Below are 24,370 nucleotides of genomic sequence, written 5' to 3'. Positions count from 1 at the left end.
AAGTGTGAATTCATAATGAAAGACAGTTCTCTTTGGTAAGTATTGCTTGATTTTTCTTTAAAATGTTAATGTGTTGTACCTGAAGGAACGGTTTTTTTTTTTTTTTGTAAAAATGCTGTTTTTCTTACAGACAGATTTCTTGTGTTTCTCTTGTCCTTGATAATTGCATGGAACAGATCTGAATGAGAAATATCAGTGTAAGTAGCAGCAACCATAGCTTGAATGTCATTTTCTGAAATATTACTTTGCTTTTTATTTCCATGTTTAAGAAATTATCAAGACAACTTTGTCACTCATTCTCATGACTCTGTTACCAAAGTCTAATCGCAAGAGTTCTGTCCTTTTTGTTCTAGAGTCTGGTTGACTTATTCCAGATAAAATCTACACTAATAGTTTTTCAAAGTCTGTATGTAATATGGTGCTATATTTTGTACAAGCCTGTATTTGGAATCTTGATTCACTAGTATTATAATAAACTTTCTGTATTAAAACATCAAAATTGAGTTTTGAATATGATTTAAAAGGCAGCTTTTTACAAAATCTGGATGAATTTGAAAGCTAAAAGCTTTAGATCATTTTAGTTACTTTCTTAGCCAATGTCTTTGTGTCACTGAGAAGTGCTCAAGTAGTTTTTCTAGTTCATATTCCTGCAAATTTTGCTATATACGATGTCAGTAATTCCAAGGGTTACCATTGTATCTCCTTTTGGCAAATGTGAATTTTCCTTAGCATTTTCTAGAATGATAACCTGGCATTTTGAGAATTCTTCTGTTATAAAATATACGAATTTTTCAACTGTTTCCAAAGAACTCTGTGACTCTCTTACTGGATTTGTTGGCACAGTGCTTATTACTTAGTATAATATTTGGTTTAAAACCACAGAGACTACATCTTCCAAAAAAAATCTAGGGTGTAAACACTGGCAGATAGTTTCTTTCTTGTATCATCAAAGTATGCCAATGATGAAGGAATGAACATATCTCTGTACAAAAATGGATGATGTTATTGATAGATATATTTAATGATAAAACCCGCTATCCTATCGATAAAACACTTACTGTTTGTGATATCATATCCAATTGATTCTTGAGACTCAGAGCTTTGCAAAATATTTCTGAACACAGAATCAACAATATGCCGATATTTATCATCTAAATAAATGTATAAGGTTTCTTCTTTTCTTTTTTTTGTCGGTTGTGGGGCCTGAACTCTGGGCCTGGGCGCTGTCCCTCAGCTCTTCAGCTCAAGGCTATTGCTCTACCACTTGAGCCACAGCACCACTTCTGGCTTTTTCTGTTTATGCTGTGCCGAGAAATCAAACCCAGGGCCTCATGCCTGCGAGGCAAGCACTCTACCACTGAGCCACCTTCCCAGCTCCAGTTTCTTTGTCTTTTGAAAACTGAATTTCAGGTTGGGAAAATTTTATCTTAATATCACTGATTACTTTGGAAGAAATTTCACTGAAATTGATTCCAGATCTATCTTCTGGAGTTTCTCAAAACAGAAGCATAAACAGTGCAGAAGGAAAAAACTAGTCGTTCTTTGATTTGGTCTTCTAAAAATGTGTGGGGTAGCAATGAGGTAAATGGAGATAAATGCTGGTTTGGCTTGGTAGATTTATTAATGCCACTGACAATGCTTTGAATAATATGCCCAGCACATAAAGCAGCATAAGATGATAACAAATCTCCAGAAAATAGTGGATGTAAAACATAATCCGAGATTGTTTCCACAATTAAATTGGCAGTATATTCTGCAAAAATATCTGTCTTTGAGTTCTTTATATTAACCCCAGGGGCCAGTCCATACTGTTTCAGAAGTTTTATAAATTAAATTAATGAGTTTATCAGAATTTGTGTCTATGACAGGAAAAGAGTGGTATGGGTATTCATGAAAAATATAGATTTTTTGACCTTGTTAAGATGGATATTTATTGAGTTTATTATTTTTGTAATTTCATTCAGTTCATCATTAGTGTTTCAATCTGGATGGAAGGTCTTTGATAAAATTCTTCCAACCACTTCTTCTACAAATGCTTTAGGATAAAAACTCAAACCTAGTGATGATGTGGTCCTCTGGTGTTTGTGTAACTCTGTAACTTCACTGAGAATATCTTTATGTTTGATATTTCATCTAATGTAAAACTAGAATGAAGTGAGCTCTCTTCGTGCAAGAAAGACTGATGATGAGTTTCAGTGACTTCTTGAATTATATGACTAGCCATTCAGTCAATCATCATTGGGCTTTGGCTTAGCAGACTTTTTCAAGTGAAGCAAGTAGGACAGACATTTGTAAAATACTTTAAAATATAGACTCCATCATATTTTGGAGGTTTTCTTCCACATATAGATGTTGATAATCATAATTTGTGAGACAAATCTTATGATTTGAAATGGATAGTATAACTTTATGATGCAGGTGGATATCTTGTTCAAATTGGAAGTCATTCAATAGTTCTTTGTCAAGCATGAAGTCTTGCTATATAAAGGAAGGAGTCAAACTAATTAGCTTCCTGATCATATCTAAAAATGATTGTGATAACATGGTTAGATAGTCTGTTGAACATTGAACTTGGTGACTAAATTCTTTCCAGTTATTTTGAAGTTTCTGTAACATATTTTCTGTATTTAGATGGTAATAAGATTTAGATGTGAGCCTATCTCCAAGGCTCATTGGTAGTGATAGTCTAAAATCTTTACCATACAAGACAAGGGGTACAGAAATAAAAAAAAAAACATTAGGAAAAGGGGAAAAACAAAAGTAAAATAAAAAACCTTCTTGCTTCCATTTCTTGGAGTTCATTTCAATAAACATCATTTTATATGAGCATATGCACATAGCTATTGAGCCCTTGTGATCCTCTTCTAAAAATATCCTCCTTTGGTCTCACTGTGTAAATGTTTAGAGTCCTGTTTAATTTTTGATCTTTACTATCCACTGGGTTTACTTGTAGATTTGAAGGGGAAGGGGAAACACAGAAATAGTGGGGCAAAGGGTGAACAAATGCAACAGTGAAACTCACTAGACACTATGTTGAATATGAATTATACAACTTGTAGGGAAGGGGGTCAGGAGGGGAAAAACTGGGAGAAAATGGGGGAAGAGGTGACACCATTGAAAAAGAAATGTACAGCATGTCATGGAAAATGGCAGAAAATTAACAAGGGAACAACAGGATCTCTTTCCAAAGAAGCAAAATTTTAGGGTCCCACTGAATTATCTGTGTCTAGAGAGTCACACCAAGTAAGCTATAATTATGCAGAGATTTATGCCAAAGAAGAAAGTTATAAGCAGCCTGCTTAATAAGACAGATTTAAAAAATTATTATTATTATAAAGGTGATGTACAGGGGTTACAGTTATATAAGTCAGGTAAAGAGTACATTTCTTTTTGGACCATATCACCTGTTCCCTCGCTTTCTCCCAGTTTTTCCCTCCCATCCCCACCTATAAGTTCTTTTTTTTTCCAAAGATTTTTTAAAATTGAGCTTAAGTAACTACATAAATTTCACAGTACTGTGGCATAGTTATACTTAGCTAAAGTCACAAACACATTTTAACACTCACAATAAGCATCATCATTCTAATCTACAAAGCTTTTGAATGAAGAAAAATACAAAAATCTTGTTTTACATGAGAAAAAAGTTTATGAACATTAGCTATAAAATGATGTCTTCCAGATTGGGTGATATGTACATTTCTTTCCTTTTGCCTGTTTTCAACTGTTCCCTCTTTTTCTCTCATTCCCTCCCACCCACCACTGCCCTAGATTTTCTTAATTCACTTTCATCAATGTCCAGTGCAGCTGATGGGCCCCTCTGCTACACTTTTTCATGCACTTTCCACTGATTCTGTGCCCTCTTCCCAGCTTCCCCTTAGATGTGCACATGTATATACCATATATGAGGTAAAGATTATAGAATCATCTAAAAACAATAGGACAAGTTAACAAGAGGTCCTTTGTTTCCTTATCTTTGGGGTTCTGAATTTCAGGCTATATATTATTTTATGTATATACAAAGAGGTGTTTGGGCATTACAATTTGGTGCTTTTCTCCTAAGACTGTCTTCTTTTGGTCTCACTATATATGGGTATCCTGAGTCCTATTTACTTTATCATATCTCATTGCATTTTAAATCAAACATCCACATATCAGGGAGACCATGTCTCTTATCTTGGCTTATCTCACTCAACACGATTTGTTCTAGTTCCATCCATTTCCCTGTGAATTCCATTATTTTATCCATTCTAATGGTTGTGTAAAATTTCATTGTATGTAGGCACCACATTTTTTGGATCCATTCTTTTGTAGTGGGGCATCTGGGGATTAGTTTCTTGAGCTCCCTGTATGGACATTAGGCCTTTGATGAATTGCTGGTAAATATCTTTTTAAAAATATTTTTATTGTAAAGATACTATAGAGAGAGGTTACAGTTACATGAGCAAGGTAATGAGTCCATTTCCTATTAAGCATTGTTCTCCCTCCTTTGTTTTTCCCCTACCATCCCTTTCTTCCCCACCTCCCCAACTCCTTCCAATTCCTCCCAAACCCCCCCAAAGTTGTAAAGTTCATTTTCAACATACTGTCTTGTACATATTGTTGTTATATTGGGTCAACCTGTATCCTTATTTTAGCATTTTGTTACTTCCCTTCCCCTCCCCAAATTAGAAAAATGTATATACAAGATGCAGGGCACCAGATTAAAATACAGTGAAAACAGGGGTTATACCATAGGGGAAGAACATACAGAAGAAACAAAAATAATCACATAGTACATTATAAGTACATTAAAAACAACAGAAACAAAGATAAAACCTCTTGTGTCCCTATCTTGGGGTTCATTCACTTTTGCTGGTAAATATCTTTTCACAATTGGTTGGCTGTATTTCTAGTTTGGTAGCTATGTCTTTAGCTATGTAGAAACTTTTTATTTATTTATTATTTATTTATTGCCAATTGTGGGGCTTGAACTCTGGGCTTGGGGCGCTGTCCCTCAACTCTTCAGCTCAAGGCTAGTGCTCTGCCACTTGAGCCACAGCGCCACTTCTGGATGTTTCTGCTTATGTGGTGCTGAGGAATCGAACCCAGGGCCTCATGCATGCGAGGCAAGCACTCTACCACTGAGCCATCTTCCCAGCCTGAAACTTTCTTTTATCTAGTCTCATTTGTCCAGTCCCTCTACAATCTGTTGTGTCCCTGGGACTCTATTCAGGAAGTTCCTGCCTGTTCCTATAAGTTCTAGTGTTTCTCCTACTTGGTCTTTCAGTAGTTTCAGAGTTTCAGATCTGATGTTAAGGTCTTTAATCCACTTTGAATTAATATTAGTGCATGGTGACAAGCTGGGGTCCACTTTTAGTTTTCCATATGTGGCTGCCGAGTTTTCCTAGCACCAATAGTTGAAGAGGCTATGTTTTTTTCCATTGTATGTCTTTGGCTCCTTTGTTAAATATTAGCTGACGTAAGTATGTGGTTTATTTCTGGGTCTTCTCATCGGTCCATTGATCTATTTTTGTGCCAATACCAAGCTGTTTTTGTTTTTATTGCTCTATAGTGCAGCTTGAAATCTGGTATTGTGTTTCTTTTGCCTAAAATTGCTTTGGCTATTCTAGGTCTTTTGTTATTCCATATGAATTTTTGGACTGTTTTTTTTTCTATTTCAGTAAAGAATGTCATTGGGATTTTGATACAGATTGTACAAAATTTGTATATCATTTTTGACAGTATGGCCATTTTCACAATATTGATTTTACCTATTCATGAACATGGAAGGTCTTTCCATATCCTGGTGTCCTGTTTGATTTCTTTCTTTAGATTTTTATAGTTTTCACTAACTAGATCTTTCCATCTTTAGTTAGGTTAATTCCTAGATATTTTATTCTTTTTGAGGCTATTGCAAATGGGGTTGTTTTCATGATTTCCCTTTCTGCTCGTACATTGTTGGTGTACAGAAAGGCTACTGATTTTTATGGGTTAATTTTGTACCCTGCTACTTTGCTGAAGTGGTTTATTAGTTCTATGAGTTTGGGAGTGGAGTTTTTTTGGGTTGTTCCATTACAAGATTATATCTTCTGCAAATAAGGATAGTTTAATTTCTTTTCTTTTTTTTTTTTTTGTTGGTAGTGGCGCTTGAACTCTGGGCTTGGGCACTGTCCCTCAGCTCTTCAGCTCAAAGCTAGTGCTCTACCACTTGAGCCACAGCGCTACTTCCGGCTTTTTTCTTTTTGCTTATGTGGTGCTGAGGAATCGAACCCAGGGCCTCAGGCATGCAAGGCAAGCGCTTTAACCACTGAGCCACCTTCCCAGCCCCCATGCTTAAATTATAAGTCTACATATGTTACTAAGGTCTTTAGAACTCCTTCAACAATCTCTTGAATAATTTGGTACCTATTGCTCAAATAAATTTTGACCTTTACATTTACATTATATTGGAAGTGGCGCTGTGGCTCAAGCGGTAGAGTGCTCGCCTTGAGCTGAAGAGCACAAAGACAGCACCCAAGCCCAGAGTTCAAGCCCCACGACTGACAAAAAAATAAAAATAAATTTACATTATATGTTGGAACATTGTTGATATTTGTTCTTACAGGAGCTTCTCTTTTACTCACTTTTCTTTATTTTGTTATGAGTGAGTGATTGAAGAAACATAATTTTTCAAATAGCATTTCAACAATTTCTTGGCTAAATATATTAATTTGTGTTTGGGCATCATCAGATCTAGTAGCAGCTCTTTCAAAACTTTCACACTTGCTTTTACAAGTCCCAAGATGTGACAAATTTAAAAGTGAAACATCCTGTTCTAATATTTTGCTCTTATTGAAGTTTCATTCAAAAGTTTTACTTTATATATTTCATTTTCCACATCACTTAATCTTGTTTGCTGTTTACCAAATGTTTCTTGAAAAGTGTGTTCCTTAAGACTCTTCCTTTCTTTTTTATTTTATTTTTTATTGCTCATGTAAAGGTGAGGTACAGAGGAGTTACAGTTACATAAGTCATGTAATGAGTACATTTCATTTTAAGAGTGTCACCCCTTCCCTGGTTTTCTCCTAGTTTTTTCTCCTGACCGCCCCCATAAGTTGTATAGTTCATAGTGTTTCTTTTTATTATTATTTTTAAAATTTTTTTATTATGAAAATACCATACAGAGGGTTTACAATTACATGGGCAAGGTAATGAGTACATTTCTTATCAAACATTGTTGCCTCCTCCTTTGTTTCCCCTTCCCATCCCTTGCCCCCCCCCCCCAAAGTTGTAAAGTTCTCTTCCTTTCTGAGGAAAAATATTTTCCAAAGAAAAATGTTCATTTGGATTTGTAAGAGTTTATATTTAAATTCTTCTGTGATTGCTCAAGTTTGTCTGAATATGAGCCTTAATTTTATTTATTTTTGTTGGTCGCGGGGCCTGAACTCTGGGCCTGGGCACTGTCCCTCAGCTCTTCAGCTCAAGGCTAGCACTCTACCACTTGAGCCATGGCACTACTTCCAGCTTTTTCTGCTTATGTGGTGCTGAAGAATCGAACCCAGGGCCTTATGCATGCAACACAAGCAACGTTCCCAGCCCATAAGCCTTTTATTGACTCAGCCAAATTGTTCTTTTTCTTTTTTGCTGGTCCTGGGACTTGAACTTGGGTCCTGGACTCTGTCCCTGAGCCTTTCTGTGTTGAAGGCTAGTGCTCTACCACTTGTGCCACATCACCACTTCCAGTTTTTTTTGAGTGGTTAATTGGAGATAAGAATCTCATGGACTTTTCTGCCCAGGCTGGCTTTGAACCATGGTCCTCAGATCTCAGCCTCCTGAGTAGCTAGGACTACAGGCATGAACCCGCACCCAACAACTTAAAATATAATTATTTCATCTAATTTATCTTTAATTCATTGAAATTTGTCTAGTCAGTTGTGTTGCATATAATGAATTAAATAATTTAGTGTCAACCAAAACATTGAGGTGGTCTTTATTGTTATCTGCTAACAGGAATGTTGATCATCAGCACACGATTCTCTGATTGGTGCTCATGGCTGGGCTGAAGCAATTACTGCAAAATTGATATGAGGACAAAAGAGAGATTTTAGTTTCAGAGTAACAAATGTTTCTAAATTTGTCAATACTGTTTAATATCTTCAACTACATTTGCTTTGATCAGTTCACCAACATTAAATCTAGGCTGATGACTATATGGAGTTTTGTCCAATATGGTATCATAAGAAGACTCTCTTCTACTAGAAAAAGGCATATTTGCTACAGTGTTGCTACTACTTAAGCTATCTTTCTACTCATTATGGCAGCAGAGTAAAGTGAATTTTTTTGCTAGTGTTGGTGCTTGAACTCAGACCCGTGGCACTGTCCCTGAGCCTTTTTGTGCTCACAGCTAATGCTCTACCACTTGAGCTACCATGCCACTTCTGGCTTTTAATGAATAGTTTATTGGAGATAAGAGTCTCACAGACTTTTTGGCCTGAGTTGGCTTCAAATGGTCATCCTCAGATCTCAGCCTCCTCAGTAGATAGGATTACAGGTGTGAGCCACTGGTGACTGGCTTAATTTTTTTTCTTTCTTGTCGGTTGTGTGGCTTGAACTCTTGGCCTAGATGCTATCCCTGAGCTCTTCAACTCAAGGCAAGTGCTCTACCAATTGAGCCACAGCACCACTTCTGGTTTTCTGGTGGTTAATTGGAGATAAGAGACTCACAGTCTTTCCTGCCTGGGCTGGCTTTGAACGGCGATCCTCAGATCTCAGCCTCCTGAGTAGCTAGGATTACAGGCATGAGCCACTGGCACCCAGTTTGGCTTAAAATTTTTGAAATATACTTCTAATAATTCTATCTGTAACAACAGTTACCTCTGTTTCAGATACTAAAGGACTCATTGTTTTATCTGGGGCTCTAATAGATGTTTGAGCAAGTGACCATCACCAGCACGGCAAATATTACAGAAATGGGACTGTGATAAAAACAGTACATTTAATTAATCAATGAAAATTTTCATTCAAAATATTTCATACAGTGCACACAATTGGAGACTTTTGTGGTTCTTTTAGTTCTACTTCAATGCTTTTAAATGTTCTAGTTCTTGTTGCTCAAAAGAATCTAATTTCATTTTCTTTCCCTGTCCTGTTTTGTCTCCAGTACTTTCTTTTTCCTGTCTATAGAATGTTCTACAGATGTCTTTGGTCTAGCTCCTCCAGGAAGAAAGGTTCCATGTATTAGCTTGTATCTTTAAGTTTCAATGTCTCTCTCTTCTAGTTTAATTTAATTAACAAAATCCAGAGGCAATCCATCCCAAATTAAATTAACTAGCTTCTTGAGAAATTTTTTCTCTTGTAATGGGTTGTGTTCACATCTTTCCAAATCTGGCAAGTTTATATTTAATACACATTGAATAGCCTTCACAATGGACTTTAATACCTTCTTCATACACATGTGTAAAAGAGAATGCAACAGTACATTGTGTATGCTAGCACAAATGTTGCCACTTTCACGTTCTGGGTCTATCTTGTTGCTGTTTTATTTACAGTGATTATGGAATGCAGGGTTTTCAAATATCCATCGGTACACCCTTCCAATTTACCAATGACCATTTCAAGGATATCTGAAGGCAAGGCTTTCAGTTCATCTGGCTCCTTTTCCGTGTGACTGCCTTGACAGACCATACTGGACATCATGTTGGTGATAATGTCAGAGCATTTCTTCATTTCTTCAATAATTGAAGCAAAGGGCAGACTATCAGTATCAGTGTACTCAGTGATAAGTTTAAATTCTAAACTTGTGATATTCATCTTATGGTATGACATAAGTTTATGACATAAACTTATGGTATTCATCTTAGCCCTACATAGTTTTGTAAAAATATCTTCCAGAATTGTATGAGAAATATGTTGCATTTCAGGGTGCAGTGCAGTGAATTTTCTTAAATTTTCATTGATCCACTCTTTATTTAATTTACCATCAGATGGTGGAGAATATAAGTGGCCTTCTATGAACTTGCATAACATGTCATATATAGTATAACCAATTCTACCTAATACTTGCAAGGTGGCACATTTTTGAGGTGGAAAGCCTATTTGTGGGCCAATATTAATAGTTCCACTTGAAGTGTGAGATCTTAGCTCCTTTGCAGCAGTTGGAATATTGGTTTAATCTGATTTTCCACTTAACACTTCACAAATACAAGATACCAACACTAGTTCTTTTTCAGTGTTGACAGATAATTCTATATCTTTGGTATTTTCACAAGGATCCCTTACCCTAAGATTTTGACATTTCTTATTGTATTTGAGTTATTTCTGGAGAGCATCCAGGACAATGTTTACTAGTTTGTTTTCACAACTACTAAACACACATTGAAAAGATTTCTTGACAGCTGTAGGCTTTAATCTGGTAGTATGGCTTTCTGGTGTGTAATATTTTTGTAATTTTGGCCAAACGAATGTAACCGGTTACAAATGGTCTGTGTGATCATATTGTTAATTTGTATTATTATATCAGATATTATTTCACATTCTCTAGGTTCTAATGGATGCTTTTGTAGGTGTCTTCTGAGTACAGGTAAATATTTTATCTTTCTTTCACTCCCAATCACATTTCTCAAGTCACATTGGTCTTTCCTAGAGAAGCTTTCTATACTAATGAAACACTGGAATTGTTAGTGGAATTATTAATATGACTAGAATACACCTGCAATATTACATGAATTACATGAGCTATTACATGAATTTCAGACTGAGAACATGTGGCCCATCCATGTTTGTGAGGTAAGAGATTAAAAACAAAATACACCTTTGAATACCTCCTCTAAAATCTCGCAATCATGTGCTCTGAAGTTTTTTGTATCTTGTGCTTTTCATCTTGTCTGAAAACCCAAATATCTTCATTTCAACATAGTACTCCTTTAAAGGATCTTCATTATTAAAAGCTGAATGGTCAATGTTTAATCTCCAGTCTTGAAATGCTACATTGCCTGGAGAAGCAGACTTTGTACATAAGTTAGTGCTTGTCTTGTATTTACAACTAGTATTTCTCTTTGCTGAACAGTGACCAGGAACTTGTTTTTATAATTCAGTATATCTTCTATGACTTTTTCAACTTCTTCATTTTCGTCTTTGGAATAAAGAACTATGCTAGGGGCATTCACAGTTGGAATTAGTTGGCCAAATTTAGACCTGTCAGCTTACTCTGGTGTCAACAAGTCTGGTCTTCTCTTAAGGTCAGAGGCCCATCTCAGTGTATTACATGTATTTATTTAGACATCATTTTAACTAAGTTGTTATGTAGCTGGATCAAGATACTATCAAGTAGTTGAAGGATGAATATTGTTTCTTCAGTTGCAATAAGTCTTGCATTATAAAGTTCAGTTTGTATATGAACTACTATAATGCTAATTGCTTCTATGTGGCCAAGAATAGGTGACTGTGATAACATAGGAGACACTAAATTTTGTATTTCTTCTTTGGCAAACAAAGTTGTTCCATCAGCTTCAATACTAGATTTCCTTTGCTGGCTCTTTGAGGGTATATACAGGTTGGATTTTTCCTATGTGGCCAATAAACAGGATTGGGGGTGTCTTCAATATGAAGAGCTTTAGTTCGCTTAAAAGACTTAAGAACCCTTAGTTTTTTTTTTTTTTTAACACAACGAAGGGTGCAAGGAGGGCACAGAATCAAAGAAAAAAGAGTGAAAAAGTGCCAAAGTAGAGTGTTGAAAGTGACCTACGCAACTTGTGGGTGGAGATGGGAATGGGAGAGAATAAGGGAACAGTTGACACTATGTGAAAGGAAGTGTACCTATTATCTAACATATGTAAAGGTAACCCCACTGTATTGCACCTCTAAAACATTAATAAATAAATTAGAAAAAATACACTGAATAATATCTTCTGCAACCTCTTTTGTTCTCTGAAGCATGAGGCAGTGAAGCATTGGGGGAAGTGAAATATTCTGCACTGGCTGCTAAATCTGATTTAAAATGGACTGACATATTCTCTTATGAAAATACCTCAGTGTTGGAGTACTTTTTTATCCACCACGCATTTGTAGCTTCTCAAGAACATTTTCTACAATTTCCATAGCTGCTGTGGAGATAGCAGCATTGCAGAGGCTTCTTGCCAACATCCATTTGGCAAATCTTCATGGATAACAGAGCCAAAGGTGGGTATGGCCTAGGTAAACTCAGATGCCATTTCTTAAAAAAATGTTTTCCAAAACGAACTTGGTTAACTGTTGTAGGTCACATTTACAGTTAGCAAAAAATATTCTTTAACTCTCACATCTCATTTACAGCTTTTGCTTTTCTATCAGATGGCATCAACCTTTCTAAATACTCTATTTGTGGCAGCATCCTTAATTTTTTTTTGTGCCTACTACATTTGGTACACAAAGCCCAGTATGGGATTTAGAACTTTTCAGATTAGGGTATCTTTGTTTCATTATGTTTCAGTTCATTGTTTCTTTGGCTTTTCTCCTACAATTTCTTTTTTTGTGAAGGCAAAAGATGGCTTTGAAACCAGGGCTGACCTATTGGCTGCCTTTGCACTGGGCTGTGTCTGAAATGTCTTATTCTTACAACAGTGTTTCTTAGTCATATCAATGTTACAATGCATCTGCTACAACAGCTTGAACTATCAGAAGAAAGGGGAAAGTCAGAAAATATTGGGTATATATCATTGTTTACCTGTCTCTCATATTTGGTGATGACTGGATACAAGATATTAGTTACTGAACTTACAACCCAGGTCATTACGTTATGAATTATACTGTGCAGTTCTTCTGAAGTTACCTGAAAGGGAAAGGAGCAAGATGACAAGGAAAATCAAGCATAAACTTATTAGGGATGAGGAGGCTAACATTTGATTCAATATCGCTAACAGTACATAGCTAGGGTAGTCATGCTGTAAGGAGAGACCTTAGGAATGGATTTCATTAGAACATCAATTTAATGACATGTAGAAATATTTACTCTCCATGTCTATGGTGTGTTTTGAATATAACTCTCTTTGATTTGAAAGCTTTTGGAGGCTTTATTCTTAGCATTTATTACTCAGGATAAATAACCTTCAGGTAAAAAAATGAAAAACAAGTCAGGTAAGCAATTTTAGGATTGTACGACACAAATGCTTTGGAAAGAAGTAAAACTGTGTTTATTATCCAGGCAATAGTTCTTAAAAGACACATCAGATTACCACTAATGAGCTATTGTGTAAAACAAATTTATAGCCGAAATATCCCTGTGCTTCTGTAGAGCATCTGCTTTAGTTGCCACATGATTATAAAGCCTCACAGTGGCAGAGGTAAGCCTGTGGGCTCTGTGGCTCAACCTGTTGCATTCTGCTGACAGTTATCTATGTTTATATATGTAAAACATTAAAGATAACTGTTAAAGATTAATTTCAAGAATTAGTGTTGATGGGTTAGGATCAATTAACAGGATTAAAGTCTAACAAAACATTATTAATGTAAACTGTTTTGGAGAGGGCAGTAAAGGAACATTAGGTAGAAAAAAGAGGGTAGAGCTAGAACTTAGACTTAAAGAGCCCAAAAGGCTGAACAGGAGAGGGAAGTTGGTCATGTTTGGTCTCAATTGAAGTAAAAACCTGGCAACTAAGCTTGAATGATCATTTCTTTAGAGATGAATTGTGCCCACATTGCACATTGGCCTAGGAGTAAAGTGTATCTGTATTCATCTACACCTGCCTGTGTATTTCTATTTGTTGTAGATATATTTGGAGCATAAAAATTCTGAAGCTGTGAACATACTATTTAAAAAAATAAAAAAATAAAGCCCTTTGATTCCAAAAAAATTTTTTTGAAGCTGCTGTTGTCCTTATCAAGAGTGTTTACCTTCCATAGGAGCTCTTCTTCTGTATGCTGTGGCAACAAAGGCCAGATGTCTGGTGTTTGTGTACCAGGGGTGAAAGCAGAATCTTTATAATATGGCTCTAGTTCCCACCACTATTATCTCTGAAGTTATCCCTCAGAGTATTAAGATTTAGGCCAATATTCAAAGGAAAGTTAATACTAAAAGAAAGCTCTTTTGACCCCTTGATTAGGGGATTGTAGACCTTAATGCATTTTATTGTAATAAAATATACATGACATAATATTTTCCATTTAAAGAATGCAGTTCAGCAATATATATATATATATATATATATATATATATATGTTCAAAATATTGTGCAACCACCACTAGTTCTTTTGCTGCATTATTATTATTTTTTTGTTGGTAGTGGGGCATGAACTCTGGGCCTGGGTACTGTCCCTGTGCCCTTCAGCTCAATGTAAGCACTATACCACTTGAGCCACAGTACCACTTCTGGTTTTCTGGTGGCTAATTGGAGATAAGAGTCTCACAAGACTTTCCTGCCCGGGCTGGCTTTGAACCGAGATCTTCAGATCTAGCCTCCTCAGTAGCTAGGATTACAGGCATGAACCACTGGCACCTGGCATTGCATTATTTTTATACCTCCTGTACAGACTAGCACATGACAGTAAAGTTGAAAAACATACTTTAAGATGACAGCATGTGGTTAAAAGTATACTCATGTACATAAACATGTCCTAAATCAAATACTTCTAATAGTAATCTCTACACATTAATAGGGAAATTACTCGCCTTCCTGGTCTAAATTCATTCCAATATATATAAACTAATACTTTTAGTATGAATTTTTGTTACCAGAAACTATATGTATAAGGCCTACAGTATTACTCTTAGGATCACTAAGTTGGAGCATTTTCAATACTGATATATAAAATAGGGGCATGCATATATTACCTTCTCTACTACTCTTTTTGAACCTCTTTCTCTCCTCTTTTAGATGAAATAGTTAATAGGTTTTATTATGTTATTTTCATACATATACATAATGTTCTATTTTAATACATATATATGTGTATGTATATATGTATTTATAGCTTAAAGTTATGTTTTTTTTTTGTGTGTGTGTGTATGTGTGTGTGTGTGTGTGTGCGTGTGCGTGTGTGTGCAAATTCCCGGGGCTTGAATTGAGGGCCAACGTGCTATTGCTGAGCTCTTTTGCTCAAGTCTATCACTCCACCACTTGAGCCACAGCTCCATTTCCAGCTTTTTGGTGCTTAATTGGAGATAAGAGTCCCACAGACTTTCTTGTTTGGTCTGGCTTTGAACTGTGATCCTCATATCTCAGCCTCCTCAGTAGCTAGGATTATAAGTATGAGCCACTGGCAACTGGCTAATTTAATGTTTTTAACAAAGTGAAATGTTATGGATGGAATCTGATTTTTCAGCTGCTTTTTATACATATAAATACAAATATGGAGTAGTGTGATTTGAATGCAGGACCTCCTGCATATTAGGCTAGAGTCTTCCTCTTGAACTATAAATCCAGACCCTTTTTTTTTTTTTTGCTTAGTATCAGATAGATTTCACATTTTTCCTGGGGTGGCCCTTAGATGATCCTCCTACCTATGTTCTTCTTTATAGCTTGGATCAAAGGTGCTAACTACCATGCCTGGCTTATTGATGCAGATGGGGCTGGTCTTGAACTGAGTCCTCCCAATCTCAATGTCCCAGAAAGTTGGGGTTATGGGCATTAGTCACCATACTTGGCCTCAGTATATTATTACTTTTTGGTGATATTAGGGTTTGAACTCTGGGCCTTATGCTTGGTAGGTAGGCTTTCATTTCTGAGCCATACCTTTAGCCCCTTTATTTGTGCTGGTTATTATAATTTTTTTTGAGACAAGGTCTTGCTTCTTGCCCAGGCAGGTACCTGGATGTAATCTGTGTACTGAACTTTCCCATAATAGATGGGACAACAGGAAAGAACTACCATAGCTAGCTTCTTTTGTTAACACAGTTCCATGGACTTTTCTCCTCTGAGTGATCTGGAACCATGGTACTTCTTAGCTCAGTATCTCATGAATCTAGAATGACAGAAGTGTGCCTCTATGCTCAGTTATGTATTCTGAAGGCATCTCCTGAACTTTTCTGCCTAGGCTGGCCTTGAACCATGAGTCTCCTATTCACATTCTCTCAAGTAGTTAGGATTTCAAGCATGAGCCACTGGTGCCTGATTCACTACATTATTAAACCAAGAATAACTTTTGCTGCCAGTATATGTTTATTTTTGTTATAGTCTAAGAATTTAAACAAGCCTGTGTGTGAGTGTATGACACTCCCTCATCGCTCCTCTCCAACATGGTTGCTATCTAGCCCCAGAGTTGGAGCACATCAAATTAACACTAAGCTTTGCCTAGTCCAAATTGTACTTCTTAGAAGGCTAGGTTTTTTTCCTTTGGTAGAATAGCCAATCTTAGTTTCTTTTCTGGTGCTGGTATTGGGGTTTAAACTAAGGGCCTGGGAGATGGCCCTAAGCTTCTTTTTGCTCAAGGCTAGCACTCTACACTTGAACCACAGTGACACTTCCGTCTTTTTGGTAGTTTATTGGAGTTAAGAGTCTCTCAGATTTCCCTGCCTGGGCTGATTTCGAACCATGACCCTCAGATCTCAGGCTCCTGAGTAGCTAGGAGTACAGTCATGAGACACTGGCACCGTGTTCCTTACAGTCTTTTTATTTAAAGTAAAATTGAGACTTCTGAGTACATTGCCTGAGAGACAGGGCACTCGCTCTGAAGTAGCCTTCCCTTAATGGATTCCTATTATGAAATGATTATGTGGTATTTGATGTTTCTCCAACTTACTATCTTGAGCCCCTTGCTGTAAAGGACAATAATCTCTTATTTTAACAATAACTGAAAGTCAAGGAAAAACAAAAGGAACAGGGAGACTAATGTTAATAGGTGATTGCTCATTGACTCTCTTTTCTTTTTACTCTAATTAGACAAAATTCTTAATATGTTGCCTTATCAGTATAATTTATTATATATACCTTTACTTGATGATCTTGACAGCAGGATGGATGTTGTCTGAAAAATGAAGAGAGAGTAATTTTATGACTTGGGGTTAAAAATTTATGGAACTTTCTCCCAAATTTGAATTCATTCTCTCTCCCTCCTTCTTTGTCTTTCTGCCTCTTTATCAACAGTCTCTCTATGTAGCCCAAGATGTTTTCAGTCCTCTTGTCTCAGCCACCTCAGTGCTGTAAGTAAAGGGATGAACCGCCATGTATGGTTACATCTTGATTCACCTTTTTTTCACATTTTGTAGTGAATGGGAAGAGCATTGAGAAGGAGGGAAGGATGGAGAGGAGAGGAATGGGAGAATGCTAGGATGAGCTGTCCCTTCTGCCTGCTCTGTTCGATCAGAGCTTTCTGATTAATTCACTCAATTCACTTACTCAAAACTCCTAGTCACCCTTCACAGTAGGAGAAGCTATTTTATAGAAGATGATTAATTTGATAATTGTGGATTATAATGTTTTTGATCATATTCAATAGCAAATTAGGTGTAGTTCTCTCCTAGCTATCATAATATTCAATTTTATGTTCTAATCAGAATTATTGTCCCCTACCACTCAGAAGCAAACCTACATCTTACTCAACTGTATCTGACAATAATACAATCATGTAAATTATAGATTAAAAAACTTAAGAGATAAGGCATGACTATAAATCTGATTTATTTTGATGTTTGTCCGCCAACATGGATCCTGCTTCTCTTCATCCTGACCTTCTTAAAGGAAAGCCATGACAAACCATCTTTACTTTTACTCAAAACAGCTTGTAATTGAATTTATTTTTTCTCTCAAGGCCTACAATTCAATTTTGAGAAATATAGGCAGAGTGAGAAATTATAACCTAACTCTTTGTAGAAAAAATCTTAGAAGTTTCAGCTTAGTAACAGGGTTAGGTGGTGAATATCTTGTTGCAGTATGTGACCTGGAACATGACTGCTGTTGTCAATGACAGTTTTTATCCTTGGCTTCATTTATTTTATTTCCTTGATGTCTAGTTTCTTAAGCCTACTTCCTTCTTATAGATCCTCTGTAATCCAATTTTCTTCTAGCTCTTCTTTAATTCAGGATTCATTTTCTTCTCTCTCTACTGTACACCACAGGCAGCAAGTAGAATCTAGTAATCCTGTATATTTGGTACTATCTGCCTCTGTAGGCTTTCTGTTCTAATAGCATACATTAGAGAAAAGCAAAAGATAGATTTGAGAACAAAGCTAACCAACTGAGAACAGGCTCATCTCAATCATAAAAACATCCTCATTGTCCAATTGCAAAGCTCAGTTGTTGCAATGGCTTATCCTTGCCACTACCTTATCACACATTTTCCTTCTTATCCTGTTTTTTTGGTTCTTAATATTAGATTAATCTCAATGTACATGTTCTTTGGGATGGTACTAGAAAATAAGAGAACAAAGGGGGTGCAATAGCTGTGATGTGCCCACATTTGAACCTTTTGCAATAAGGAGCCCTATCAGAAGAAGACAAACTGCCTACTTTATACTTTCAGTTTAGTCCAAAGATGTTAGGAAATGTGTGAGTTTCACTATGTACAAGTAGAATTATAAGAACCAAGAGATGACATTTATCTTCCCTCAAGTAGCTTGTTTATGTAATTACTAAAATAACATTTTATTAAGTTTTCATGAATACTCACTCATACGATGTTGTAGGATAAGAAGTAATTTTGAATTCTACAGGTACTTTGGAGAAAGAAAAAAAATTAGTTTGTTGGTATCCCTCACCAGCTATGTATAAAAGGATAATTAACCTATATCATTAGTTTTTTTTTCATTCTCTGCTATCACTACTCTGTTTAAACCCTTCACAGATTCCTGAAGAGGCATAAAATGCTCCTTAAAATCTGAGGCCTTGCCTACCTTCTTAGTCTGTTCTATGTATATTTGGTGGATACAGAACAGAAATATCGAGTACCACTGAAAGTCTCTAAACATATCATGGCTTTCACACCACAGAGCCTTAATCTTTTCCTTTGTCCAGAACTCTAGTGTCCCTACTTCAAATTTCCCATTCTTTAGGATTTGATCAGCTTATGTCACCTCTTCCATCTAGAAGTCTTCTTTGAAATATGAAATATTGACAATATTTTCTGTCAATGCTTCTAAAAGGCCTAAAATATCCTTCTATTATAAGACTTACTGTATTGTAATGAATAGTTTAGTGAGTGGGACATAGTGAGCACATAATAATATTTATTTGAGACCAGACCTGGATTAGGAGAAGGAGGCTATAAACTTCAGAAACCTTCCCAACACCCCCAACACCTAGCTCCCAGCTCCAGTGGGAAAGTGAGTTAATGGTTTATTGGAGATAAAAGACTCTTGGACTTTCCTGCTGTGTAGACATGGAAACTTGGTCCTCAGATCTCTGCTGGGTGAGTAGCTAGAGTTACAGGAATAAGCCTCCATCTCCTGTCTCATTTAAAATACCTTTGAGGTTTCCAAAAGCTAGCTAAGGCATTCATGTGTGTGTTGCTCCCACCCACAGTGGGGTTCTGCACCTAGCTGACCTCTAAAAAACAGTCCATGCTTTTCCTTGTGGGATACCATCTTACTGAAGGTCTATGCCCAGCTGGCCCCAGAAGTCTGCTTGACCATCTTACCACCAGATGCTGCCAATAGTCCACAGCACCATAGTTCATGGCTAACCTGGTATAAAAGGCTTCTGGAAGACATCCTCAGACACAGTGCTTATGGAGACAACACTAAGCTGGATGCACAAGCCTACTCATGCCTATCTGGGGGACAACTACTATACAGTGCCCACAGGAAAAACAGACAACAACAGCCTTTTACAAACGGAACCAAATACCTACTCTTAATGACCTCTACAAACCCTAAATCTAGGTGTTTAAATCTCAGCAAGTGATCATAAAATTAATGAACACTCAAGAGAAAATAACACTCTCATAGGACTCTAGTAATAGTGAAGAAGAGATGGAAAACAAAAGAACCATTAAAGCAATGATGAGAGAATTGGCTGATGAAATAAAAGTGCAGATCCAAAAACAAATAGAAGAATACACCGAGGAAATGATGAAGAACATGCAAGAGGACATGAAGGAAATGTTATACACTTTAGTAAAGGAAATGAAAGACAAAGTCAACAAGGAGTTAAATATCATGAAATCTGACATCAACAAAGAGCTAGGAAATATGAAAGGCTCTATTTTCCTATTGCAAAGCATAGCTGAGTGCATAGGCAATAGAATAAATAAAGTAGAAAATGGTATCAAGAGTTGAAGATAAAGCAGAGGAGCTAGAACAAAGATTCAAATGCATGGAAAAAACAGGACATAGTAAGGGGAAATTCAAGAATTTAAACAAGTCCAGTCAAAATTTCATCTCTGCATAATCAGGACAGATGAGGGAGAATAATTCACAACAGAAGGCATTGAAAACCTATTTAACAAAATAATAACAAAACACTTACCCAGTCTCAAGAGAGAGAATCTTACCCACCTGTCGGAGACATATAGAATTTCTAGCAGACAGGAATTGAGAAGAAGTATTTCTAGACACAACATTGTGAAAACATGGGACTCAAAAATCAAGGAATTCAGCTGGGTGCCAGTGTCTCTTGCCTGTAACCCTAGCTACTCAGGAGGCTGAGATTTGAGGATTGCATTTCAAAGCCGGCTTGGGCAGTGAAACTCCTATCTCCAATAAACCACTCAGAAAACGAGAAGTGGTGCTGTGGCTCAAGTGGTAGAGTGCTTGCCTTGAGCTGAAGAGCTGAGGGGCAGTGGCCAGGCCCAGAGTTCAAGCCCCATGACTGACCAAAAAAAAATCAAGGAATTAATTTTAAATGCAGCAAAATCAAAGAGAGATATCTATTACAATGGAAAGAAGATTATAATTACTGCATATTTCTCGATACAAACTCTGAATTCCAGGAAACCCTGGAGTAGTATAATTAAAACTCTGAATGACAACAATTGCCTACCCATTCTGGTGTACCTAGTATAGCTAATATTCCCAATTGACAGCTAAACTAAAGCTGTTCACAACAAGCAAAAACTAAAGGGATTCATGAACTCTGAACCAACACTATAAAGGATATTAAATGGAAGCATACTATCTGAAGAAAACAAAGTCAAGGAAACATGGCATTGGATAAAAATCACTAGAAGATTAGTATAGTTATCAAAAGAAGAGGAAAGAAGGAAGCCATAAGAAAAGAAAAACTGGCAGAAATATGATATGTATATCATAGTAATGCTAAACATTAACAGGCTCAACTTCCCAACCGAAAGACAGAGCAGCAGATTGGATAAAAAAAAAAAAAAAAAGAAACAAGATTCAACCATTTAGAGATGTCAAAGGAAACATTAAAACAAACATCCAAGGAATCCAAAAAATTATGAAGGTCTACTTTGAAAACTTATACTTAAATAAGATGGAAAATCTAGTAGAAATAGTTAAGTTTCTAGAGATATACAAAATTCCTAAGCTGAACCAAGAAGATATAAACCACTTAAACAGGCCCATAACACACAATGAGACCGAGGAAGTAATCAGGAGTCTTCCAAAAAGGAAAAGCTCAGGTCCTCATGGATTTACCAAAGAAGCAAAAGACCTTTATAGCAAAACCATATAAATTTGAAGAAAGAAATCAAAGATGACATCAGGAAATGGAATTTCATTTTCATGAACAGGTAGAATTAATATTGTGAAAATGGCCATACTGCCCAAAATTATCTATAAATTTAAAGCAGTCCCCCATCAAAATCCCAATGACTTTCTTTACTGAGACAGATAGAAAAAATTCACAAAAAATTCATATGAAACAACAATAGACCTTGAATAGTCAAGGCAATTCTAGGGATAAAAAGCAATGCTGGCTTACTGCACTTAATATAATTTTTTCCAAGTCTTATATTATGTGAAGTAAGCCAGCATTGCTTATATTAAGTGAAATAAACCAGGCCCAAAGAAACATAGATCCCATGATCTCCCTTATTTGCAATAACTAGTATATGTTTGAGACAAGCAGAAAAGGTCAGATAAGATGATGTTAAGTGAAATGAACCCCAAGATAAGGACACAAGTGGTTTTTTCTTTCTTGCTATTGTTTCTAACATATTTATAAGGTGATTTTTTTTGTTGCTTTGTATGTCCCTCCCCCATGGTATAACCCCTGTTTTCACTGTATTTGATGTTGGTATAATTTGGGGAGGGGAGGGGAAAAAACACATTGTTCAAATAGGGATACAGGTGGACCCATTGCAACAATGAGATGTACAAGATGTTATACTGAAAACCTTTACAACTTCCGTAGGGAGGGGGCGGGGAGAGTGTAGTCATGGAGATGGGAGAGCAGGGATGGTAGGGGAAAAACAAAGGAGGAGGCAACAATGCTTGATAAGAAATGTACTCATTACCTTGCTCATGTAATTGTAACCCCTCTGTACAGTATTTTCACAATAAAAAGACTTATTACATTTTTTTTAAAAAAAGCAATGCTGGAGGTTTCACAATCTCAGATCTCAAGCTCTACTACAGAAATACAATAGCTTGGTATTGGCACAAAATAGGCCTGAAGATCAATGGAACAGACTAGGACATCCAGAAATAAAACCATATACTTATCTGATATTTAATAAGGGAGCCAAAATATATGGTGGAAAAAAAGAGAGCCTATTCAGTAATTGGTGTTGAGAAAATGACATCCATATGCAGAAAACTAAAAGTGGATCCCTGTTTGTCACCATGTACAAACAGTAAATCAAAGTGGATCAAAAGTGAGTCAAAGACTCCAGTGCCAGACCTGAATCTATGAAATCCACTGCAAGAGAGAGTAGGAGAAACTAGAACTTATAGGCATAGGAAGAAACTATTTGAAAAGAGTACTAAGGGGCACAGCAGGTAGGAGAAAGACTTGACAAATGGGATTACATAAAAATAGATTTCTGCATAGCTAAGAACATAGTTACTAAACTAGAAAGACAGCCAACAGACTGGGAGAAGATCTTTACCAGCAATACATCTGGCAAAGGCCTAATATCTAACATATACAAGGAGCTTGAGAAAGTTACCCCTCCCAAAGCTTTTTAACCAATCACTAAATGGGCAAAGAAGCTAAGGAGAGAGACTTCTGAGCAGAAGAGGTAAGAATGGCAAAGAAATACATGGGGAAATGCTCAACATACCTGGTCATAATGGAAATGCAAATCAGAACAATTCTGAGTTTCATCTCACCCCAGTTATATTGGCCAACATCATGATGTGAACAACAACAATGTTGGCGGGAATATGGGGAAAAAGGAACCCTATTGCACTGTTGGTGGGAGTGTAAATGAGTACAACCACTTTGAACAGCAGTCTGGAGGTTCCTCAAAAAACTAAACATAGATCTTCCCTATGACCCAGCCATACTACTCCCAGAAGATCACAAGCCAGGATGCTGTAAAGACACCTGCATGTCCATGCTCATTGCTGCACTATTCACAATAGCTAAGTTATGGAAACAGCCCAGATGTCCTACAATAGATGAATGGATCCAAAAAAAATGCTGCATCTATACACAATAGAATTTTACTCAGCCATTGGAAAGAATAACATTATGACATTTGCAGGGAAATGGATGGACATAGAACAAATCATGTTAAGTGAGGTAAGTCAAACTCAAAGAGAAAAACAGTGCATGTTCTTTCTCTTATGTGGAAGCTAGATCTAAAATTCACCAGAATGGGACTCTAAGCATTCACACCCAGTGAGAGCACAGGAGTATACTTTTAGGGGAGGAACACAAAGGCACAATGCTTATGTGCTTCTGACCATATAAATTTATGGCCATCCAGTATCAAAATGAACTCCATGAAATGGAAAAAGTTTTTTTTCCTTATTGTTTTTGTTTTCTTTTTGGCTTTTTGGTTCATTTATCTCCTTTGGGAGGGTGGTGGATCACAGAATGGAGGGATAAAAGGTGAACAAATGCAACAGTGGTACTCATTAGACACTATGTTTAGAATGAACTATACTACTTGTGGGTGGGGATGGGAGGGAAAACTTGGGAAAGAGTGAAGGAAGGGGGTGACATTGTCCAAAATGAAATGTATTAACTAACTGACTTATGAAACTATAACCCCTCTGTACATCACCTTTATAATAACAATTAAAAATTTATTTGTTGAGTTCTTTTATATATGTTTTCTCAGCATTCATATTGTATATCATTAATGCCTTTTTTTTGTCCAGTTCCAAATTTTAAACTCAGAGCCTCACCCTTACTTATCTTCCTTGCTCAGTTGGCCCTCTACCACTTGTTCAATGCCTCTAGCCTGGCTCTTTGCTGATTAATTTGGATATGTAGTCTCTTGTGCTTTTCTATCCAGGCTGGCTTTGAATCATGATCCCCAGGGGTTCAGTCTCTTATGTATTATAGCTGTGAACCACCAGCAACTAGCTTGTACATTATTAATTCATTCTGAGTCAAATGCCATGTTTTATTTGGGGGGGGGTCCAGTCGTG

General features: G+C 36.6%; 1 protein-coding gene across 1 annotated transcript in view; it reads right to left on the bottom strand.

Moving 5' to 3' along the window:
- LOC138839746 (fibrous sheath-interacting protein 2-like) overlaps nucleotides 1–24,370 on the bottom strand; it is a 47,008-nt gene that overhangs the window by 1,273 nt on the left and 21,365 nt on the right. Inside the window, exons 11-14 of the mRNA XM_070039314.1 lie at nucleotides 18,535–18,580; nucleotides 16,857–16,893; nucleotides 12,659–12,763; nucleotides 9,561–9,768 (exon numbers count right to left, since the gene is read on the bottom strand). Of these exons, the coding sequence (XP_069895415.1) occupies nucleotides 9,561–9,768; nucleotides 12,659–12,763; nucleotides 16,857–16,893; nucleotides 18,535–18,580 (396 nt within the window). The remainder of the gene's footprint in view (nucleotides 1–9,560; nucleotides 9,769–12,658; nucleotides 12,764–16,856; nucleotides 16,894–18,534; nucleotides 18,581–24,370) is intronic.

This window comes from Dipodomys merriami, unplaced genomic scaffold (genome assembly GCF_024711535.1).
Source record: "Dipodomys merriami isolate MVZ:Mamm:240054 unplaced genomic scaffold, mDipMer1.0.p SCAF_3, whole genome shotgun sequence".
In the NCBI taxonomy this organism is placed as follows: domain Eukaryota; kingdom Metazoa; phylum Chordata; class Mammalia; order Rodentia; family Heteromyidae; genus Dipodomys; species Dipodomys merriami.
This window is presented reverse-complemented; position numbering and strand designations above follow the sequence as displayed.